Source organism: Malurus melanocephalus, unplaced genomic scaffold, assembly GCF_030028575.1.
Source record: "Malurus melanocephalus ecotype Western Australia unplaced genomic scaffold, MMel_1.1 scaffold_6, whole genome shotgun sequence".
Taxonomy (NCBI): domain Eukaryota; kingdom Metazoa; phylum Chordata; class Aves; order Passeriformes; family Maluridae; genus Malurus; species Malurus melanocephalus.
Genome location: NW_026623238.1, coordinates 6,736,091 through 6,744,365, shown reverse-complemented (window position 1 = coordinate 6,744,365; position 8,275 = coordinate 6,736,091). Strand labels below are relative to the sequence as shown.

The following is an 8,275-nucleotide window of genomic DNA, read 5'->3' as shown; positions in this document are numbered from 1 at the left end:
TTTTCCCCATCACTTGTTAAGTTGAAAAATAAATGAAGAGAATCTGAAGGGGAGTAACAGGAACTCTGACAATAATAACATAAGCTTTATAGTAAGAGCTAACTAGAAATGTTCTAGAGCAAGATTGAGTGCCCATAAATGAGATTAAGGCCTCACTCTGAGTGAGACTCATTAATTTTCACTAACGGCYGTCTTTGTATTCCGATACATGCTTTCATCCCTATTCAGTCAGTTCTTCCCGAGACTCAAAACAGCACATTATCACATATTTTCAGCCTTTGAATAAAGTTCAGCCTTTTCATAGCTTTGATTTGGCTACAGATTTCATTCAGCAAGGGTGCAGCAAGAGTGCGCAAATTCCTATTTGTATCTCCATTTTACTAGTCTTAAGGATAATTAGCATACAGTATGCAAATGAATCCCCAATAAACATGACTSAAACCTGTCAGAAATAAAGTATAATGGTTTTGGAGTAGTGAAAGAACAATCAGCCTTTTCTTTTCCAGAATTGTGTTCCAGTTCAGAGTTCAGTTGGATGGAAACATGCAAGACCTATTTGCTTATTTGGTTTTTAATCCTCAATGCAAGTAAAAGATGCCCCTTTTTAAATGGTGTGTGGTCTTAGTTTCAAGAATTATATGGAAACAATATTCCCAGTAGGTTTTCATGGATTTTAAGTAATTAAACCTAAAAGGCATCAGCATAACTTATTTTAAGAAATGTCAGTATTTCTCTCAGAAGTAACCAACCAAGGAAAAGACTGTCTTTAGACTTAGTCTTCCTTATCTTGTGGAGCTTTAAGAGTTTAGTAGCATTTTGCTATTCCTTGTAGCATGAAAAAATATTTTCTACTTCTAATATTTTTCATTTGTTTTATTTTCAGCTCCTTGTGGCTATAATGTATCTGCTCCGAATGGTACAGTTTATTCCCCAGGATTTCCAGATGAATACCCAAATTCCAAGGACTGTACTTGGTTAATTATTGTACCTCCAGGCCATGGGATTTATATCAACTTTACCTTACTTCAGACTGAACCTGTGAATGACTACATTGCAGTTTGGTATGGAATTTTCTGAAAGAGAAGTGATTTTTCTAATTAATTTATCAAATCTTACTGTCCCAGGCTACAGATTTTCTTTGTATTGCTCTTTAGGTTATCATATGTGTTGAAGAACAGCATAAAACTGCTTCTAAGATTATCTGAAAAAAAAATTATCACTGTCTGAACTCTTTAAGAATACTGTTCCAAAGATACTTTGAAGCTCAAAATCAATTATCAATCAGATCTTGAGTTCTCTCTTTTCTAAGTTGAGGCCATGTAAGGTCAAAGTGTTGTAATAACCCATACTATGTTGAATTACATGTTCCATGAACATTTATGCAATGCTTGTCGGTTTTTACAGAACTTTCTAACATATTTAGAAATTAACTGCTTAAGGCATTAAGTAAGATTTTCTTGAAGTTTCTTAATATTTCAATATGCCTGATAGACATCCTCTTTGTATTTTTAAAGCCAGAATTTCAGGCCTTGTTACCCCCATGTCTTTAAGCTTCATATTTTATGTTTCTCTTCTCTGCATTTGTATTTCTTTCCACTCAAAGCCATTCAACTTGCAACCTCAGCTAAAGGAAGTGGCCTCAGAGCTGTCTAAATTCTTGCATAAGATTTTACTGCACTCAAGAGCAGGCATATATAATGCCAAAGGTGTTGGCCATGTCATCTCTGTCTAATGCCCGTCCTTACCCCACATATTGTGCAAAGCGACTTCTCATATGTGCCACAGATAGTTCAGAAAAAGGAAAGTTTGCACAGAACAGAGGATGTAAGTTACTCCTGTGGGAGTCAGCTGCTCTGATCTCCCAGTGAGTCCACTATTCCTGAAGCTGTTGGGGAGGTTTTTTTTTTGTCAGTTTTTTTATAGAGACATATAACTGTTTCTGAACACCCATTTGGTTGCCTCTGGTATTTGCATTACCTGTAAACCCAAGTGTAAAATGCATCATATGTTCTCCTCTCTGGCATGTTGTGTGTATATATATGTATATATATAATGCTTGGCTTTTTAATGATACAACTGAGGTGAATACATATCCCTCTGATTTAAAGACAGTGAAAGGTCAAAAGCTAACCTGTTTCAGAGACATTCTAGATAATCTCAAGCCTTCCAAAATAATATATAGCACAACCTTTTTCATTCATCTTAGATTCTGTGCATGTAATATAAAAAACAACCAGAAATAAGTGTTGAAGAGCTCAAAAAATACTTAAGTGATAAAAGCCGGGAGTTTTGTTTATTTATTCTTTCTGACTGTTCAGGCCTGAATGTTCTACATTGTGATGCTGGAAATGAATGAAACTAAATGTTATTGGAGTATATTTGTCTTTGGGTGTCTTCTCCTACTGTTGAGAAACAGAAAACACTTTTTTTTTCCTGTCTTTTTACCCCTATTTTTTTTCCTTAGGACATACCTTTGACTCTTTGAAGTTTATTTGAATGGCAAAAGTAACTTGCAATTTCCACAACTGTGCTTTAACCATGAGTTGAAGACTAGTAGGACCTGGGTCAAAATGTTGGAAATATGATAATATTATATGATAGGTTTCTATTTTTTAAATTTTTTCTTCATCTGATGTATACATGAAGGTTTTTGGCCGGAACAGACATTGAAAATTTCTTGTCACCACTAAATTTGTTGCCCATTTAAATATAAAATCTATTGCAAAGTACCCCAGTCTCTAAAAAAAATTATTGTTTGAAGTTGGAAAGAGTATTCTGTGTTGCTAGAAATAAAAAGAGGAGGAACTCATTTTAAGTCATTAGGAAAAACATCCTTGACAAAAATTTAAACTGCTTTCCAGAGAAAAAAGTCTGTTAATTTGAATGTTAAGAACATTGGGTTTTCAGCTGACTTTTTCATGTTTTGCATTCTAGGGATGGTCCTGACCATAATTCACCTCAGCTAGGAGTTTTCAGTGGGAACACAGCTCTGGAAACAGCTTACAGTTCTACCAATCAAGTCCTCCTCAAATTTCACAGTGATTTTTCAACAGGAGGATTCTTTGTCCTCAATTTTCACGGTCGGTTTTCTTTATATAATTAACATCTAATTACCACAATCAATTAGTGAATTTTAAAAATGTTTCTTAACTTTATGGTTTACTGATTTACCAGGACTCATGGATTTGCTGCCTTTTCTTTTTTTTTTTTTTAATAACAGTAAATATTAGGGGGTTTTAATTACATGTTAAAAATATCCTAAGAATGTTAATTTGGCATTTTTAATAAACTATGTTCTATCTTTAATGTTAATCATGACCATCTAATATTAAGTTTTTCCTCTTTTAATTACTTCAGCCTATTTATTCATTAAGATTTAACCTTTTTTTAGTAAAATTATTCTCCAGCTGACCATGCCTAAGGCTCATGATTAGAAAGGTTTCTGGGATGCTATAGTAGGGTTGAACAACAGCTTAAAGACTGCTGTTGAGCAAAATACTTCGTTAAAAATTACATTCAGGACTAAAGGTGTTACAAATTAGRCTTCTAATTTAGAAATAAAAAGTTGAACTGTACTTCTAGTTCTAATTCTGACTAAGTCACCCAAAATATGTATATTAAATGGAAGATTATTAGCCTTCTGTACTGTAAATCAAAAATATGCAGTGAATTAATTTACAAAGACTGGAGTAAATGTCAGAGAAAGAGAGTGCCTGGAGATACCTGTTTGCATGTGCAAGTCCTCATGAAATTGTTGCTCAGAATCTGAAATGTTTTTCTTGTCTGTACTTTTCTCCTAAAATGAGGTAATGATGCATGGTCATCCACTGCACCTAACCTGAGAAACAAAAACTAAAATGGATAGGACTATCAAGTTGTCCAGACAACATTGTTCTGACTGTAAATTATTCCATGAAGGGGAGAGTTTCTCTTTACTATATGTGCTCTCATCACAATCTTTATTTCTGTTTTGAATTTTTTAACCCATTAATGACTTCTTCAACTGTTGTAGGCATTCTATTTCATTTTTGAAACCATCATTTTAGTGGCCACCTTATCTGATTGCTCACAGTTTATTGAAATATATTTCAAGACTGGACAAGAGACTGTTAAAAGAATAATTTCTTTAATAAACTCATAGAATGTTTTAAATTTAAAGGGACCTTAAAGATGATCTAGTTCCACTCCCCCTGCCATAGACTGGAACATCTTCCACTCATACCAGGCTTCTCAAAACTTTGTCCAGCTTGGACTTGTACATTCCTGGGATCCACAATTTCTCTGGGCAGCCTGTTCCAATGCCTCACCACTCTCCTGTCATGTAATGATACATTTAACTTGGAAGATGTTGTAACTGAGAGACCATGAGGTTTAGTGAAGCTCTGGTAATTTGGAAAGTGTGAATATGAAATGAGTTTTCTGTAAAATAGCTCTTAACACAGCGGTGTTTAATTTTTTTTCACTTAAATTTGCAGCTTATCAGCTTAGGAAGTGCCAGCCTCCACCCACAGTCCCACATGCAGATTTGTTTACAGAAGATGATGACTTTGAAATAGGTAAAAATATAGTATTTCTTTCTCTTTCATTGTTTTCACTTGAATTCTAGTTAAATTAAGCTATTTCATCTTGCACCTGAGATTTTGATATACTTCTGTTTGAAGAATATTTTGGTGTTTGACTTTTTTTTTCAATACTTTTCTTCAGGAGATTTTGTGAAGTATAGGTGCCATCCTGGTTTCACTCTTGTTGGACAAGATATATTAACCTGCAAGTTGAATGCACAGTTGCAGTTTGAAGGATCCTCTCCATCCTGTGAAGGTGAATATATTCTTGTATGATGTGTGTGCCATTAATACACAGCCTCCAGAAAGCATCAAAATTTTAGTCACTGTGTTTTCATTGACTTGAAAAGAAAATTTTTCATTTACCTCTTTAATATTTAAGAAGCACACATGTTTTTATATATTGGACCCCAAGAATTTTAGACATTTAGACATTTTATTCTTTAGAACCAAAGAAAAGTAGTTTCAACTATTTGACTCCATCATTACTGAAACACTGATTTCTAAAATTAATTTACTGCTCTGTGCTTTGACAAATATGGTGACATTGTATGACAAAATCATATGTTAAAGTTGGTCTAAAATAATATGTGGCAAATTAAAATTCTTTGGAGCATTAAAAATCTTTCAACTATTTATATTGTGTTTATGATTACAGTATTTCAAACAAGGAATTAAATATGAATGATGTTTAGATGTGCATTCGTATATAATTTGCTCATCTTCATGAAAAACAAGTTTATCTTGGAAATTGGTATTCCGTCTTCCAAATTTTGTTTTTCAAAATGTGGTTTTGGGGTTTTTTTTCCTTTATTTTGTTTCATTTTGTTAAATCGTGGATGACAAGGTTTTGAAATGTTGAAAAAGTAATTGAGAAAGCATCTGTAGATTTTTGTCCTGAAGTACCTCACAATTTTTGGGGAAAAAAATTGCTGATGAGATGCCATCATTAAAATGTAAGGAAATCAAAAAGTGAGCAGAAGTTCTCATATTCAGTATTATATATTATCCAGGTTTAGCTGTGATCTATAATATGTACTTATGGATCGAGCATCTTCTGTATCATAAGGTAAAAACATCCATGTTTTTACTACAAGAGATAGTGCTGGAAGCACAACAATTATTGTGGCACTTTAATAATATCAGTATGTGTATTTTCCTTCCTGTTACCCTGGTTCTCTATTTTTATGATTTAAAAATAGATAAAGAATTCACAGTAAAAACTGCATTAGTTTATTGATGCCATAATGCATCTACAAGTAATTTGTCTGCACAAACATCCATATTTGAGGTAGAGTGGAGTTTTTTACTTCCCTTTTTTGCTTGTGCATACAATTAGCTAGAATCTGGATTCAGAGATGGGAGCTCCATGTCTTTGTTTTGAGAGGAAAAGAATCATTATTCATTTCAGGACCCTCACTATAAAATATGCAMATCTAATGGAAATACTGTGTATTTATCATTCAGATAACTGAATACTTATTAATGTTTGGTTTCTTTTTTTAATTAATGTGTTTCTCAGTTCTAACTGTAATATTTTAATAAAAATATTGTACTGCAAATCTAGACTTCACTTTTTAGTTAACAGTAACAGCAGTAACTTAACTCTTGACTGTGCCAATTAGAGTGTGAATGAAAAAATGAAAGCCTGAAGTAAAATGAAAGACTATTGTAAAATCTACAGAGATATTAAGAGCTTTGATAACGCTTGGCCATCTATAACAATTCTTGCAGATGCTGTGCAAACTGCTGTGCTTTCTCTGGCCATATCCTGTGAATCCAGCAAAATTTTGTTACAAGGAGGACATGAAAAGAAATAAYCTGATAATGAAAAAAGAAGTACCGTAGAGTGATTCAGAGACAGTAGACAATAGAACTGGAAGCGTTAAAGATTCTGGCATGGTTATTTTGGACAGACATAAGGGAGGAATTTCTAGAGATAAATAGGGATTCATCTGATTTCCTTTCTTCAGCCAAGTTGTACCTTTATATTAACTTAATTTTCCTTTCTGGAAAGTAGAATTACTTACTTTTATTTCTATTCCAGCCTCCCAGTATTACTATGGAGATAAATGTTAAATTTAACTCCTATTTTATGATAAAACCCTAGCTTATATTTATGAATCATTTAATATATTGGTAGATAATTTTAAAGTTGTGCTTTTAAAGGCCATCTTTATGGTGTTTACTCATAGATAAATCTTTGAAAGTACTCATGTTGCACTTTGAAAACTTAAGCATATGAAGAGAGGAAATATGCATTTCTGAATCAGACCAGAAATTCTGAATTCCAGCCCATATACCCAGTGTTCCCTGTCTAGCACTGGCCAGTAACGATTTTCTAGTGARGGACAGAAAATCATTGCGAACATGAGGCTGTTAATTAACGCCTCAACCCAACTGTAGCTAAACCACTCTTAAGCAAGCAATGTTCTTTATATTTTGAAGCTTGTAGGGCTGTTTCTTCAGTAGAGTTATCCAGTCCTATTTTGTACCCGTGTAAATGCCTTAAATCCACAGTTTTATGCAAGAAGTTACACAATTTATTTATGTAATATGTGAAGTTATTTTCTCTATCTGCTTGGAACTTGGCACCTGGTGTTTTCACTTCATGTCCTCCAGCTCTTATGGGGAAAAAAAAAAATCAGTAACAAGTTGTTCTCTAGTCCCCATACTTATGGCATGATTCTGTAGACCAGAAGATATTTAATACCTTTAATTACACTTCTTATCCTTCTCAGTACCCTATCTGATTCTGTTTGGCTTCTCTAGGGATGGAACTACATTCATACCAAAGTATATGATCCTCATAGACTTGAAAAAAAATTACTTTGTGCTATGCAACTTACATATTGTATTTAAAACTAATTTTGAACTGACTTCTTGTATTTCTACATTTTATCTGTAATTTACATTTGTTTATATTGTCCTTGTTTAGATCATCTTCCTATTTTTTAAAGATACCAGAAAACTTTCCATTTTCTCGAGCTGTGCCACTATGCACTAGTAGTCAAGAAATATATTTATATGATAGAAGGCCAAGTTCTAGGATACTGTATATGAGTCTGATGACGTATCTGACAGACAAGGAAAATCAGTCTGCATGATCACTTCTACATCATTCTCAATAAATGATCTCTAGAACAGCTCTAATCACACCACACCACAGTTTTCTTACAGCTCCTTTTCCCTTCCTGTCTGAGGAAGGACTTTCTCAAAATGTTTGGTACTGTGTTACCTTTCCAGGTATTTTCTAACATGCAGAGCCATAGGCACCCTACAGAGCATTTTGTCAGTGTGCATGAGTTTATGTTTACCAGTAGTTGAACAGTTCTGATTTCTGTTTATACACTTGGAGCCACTGCTCTCGTCCCATCCCTATAGCCTTTTGCTGCAAATTTCTTTAATTTTTTAATTGCTGTTAGGGAAGTGTAGAGATGTAAATTAAAGCATAATGAGCACTGTGACAGCAAGAAATATTCCTATACTGGTTACAAAAATTGAGGTACTAGTTAAACAGATGATGGGTATTCAGTGGAATGTAATATGGCTGCTCAAAACAATTAAATTAGAGGTAGTGTGATAGTATTGTCCTAATGTGATGATTATATTTATGAATAAAAAGCAAAATCAAAGATGAGGACATCAGAAGTAGTACTAGAGTTAAGCAGCTTGTTTAAGCCTTCCCCAAAAAAACAAATCAGATTTCTTAA

At 33.6% G+C, this 8,275-nt stretch overlaps 1 protein-coding gene across 1 annotated transcript in view; it reads left to right on the top strand.

The window, feature by feature from the left end:
* The window catches only part of CSMD1 (CUB and Sushi multiple domains 1), a gene marked incomplete at its 5' end in the record, with an annotated part of 494,218 nt that overhangs the window by 398,849 nt on the left and 87,094 nt on the right, over positions 1 to 8,275 (top strand). The window contains 4 exons of the mRNA XM_057371364.1: positions 884 to 1,061; positions 2,935 to 3,080; positions 4,476 to 4,556; positions 4,705 to 4,818. Of these exons, the coding sequence (XP_057227347.1) occupies positions 884 to 1,061; positions 2,935 to 3,080; positions 4,476 to 4,556; positions 4,705 to 4,818 (519 nt within the window). The remainder of the gene's footprint in view (positions 1 to 883; positions 1,062 to 2,934; positions 3,081 to 4,475; positions 4,557 to 4,704; positions 4,819 to 8,275) is intronic.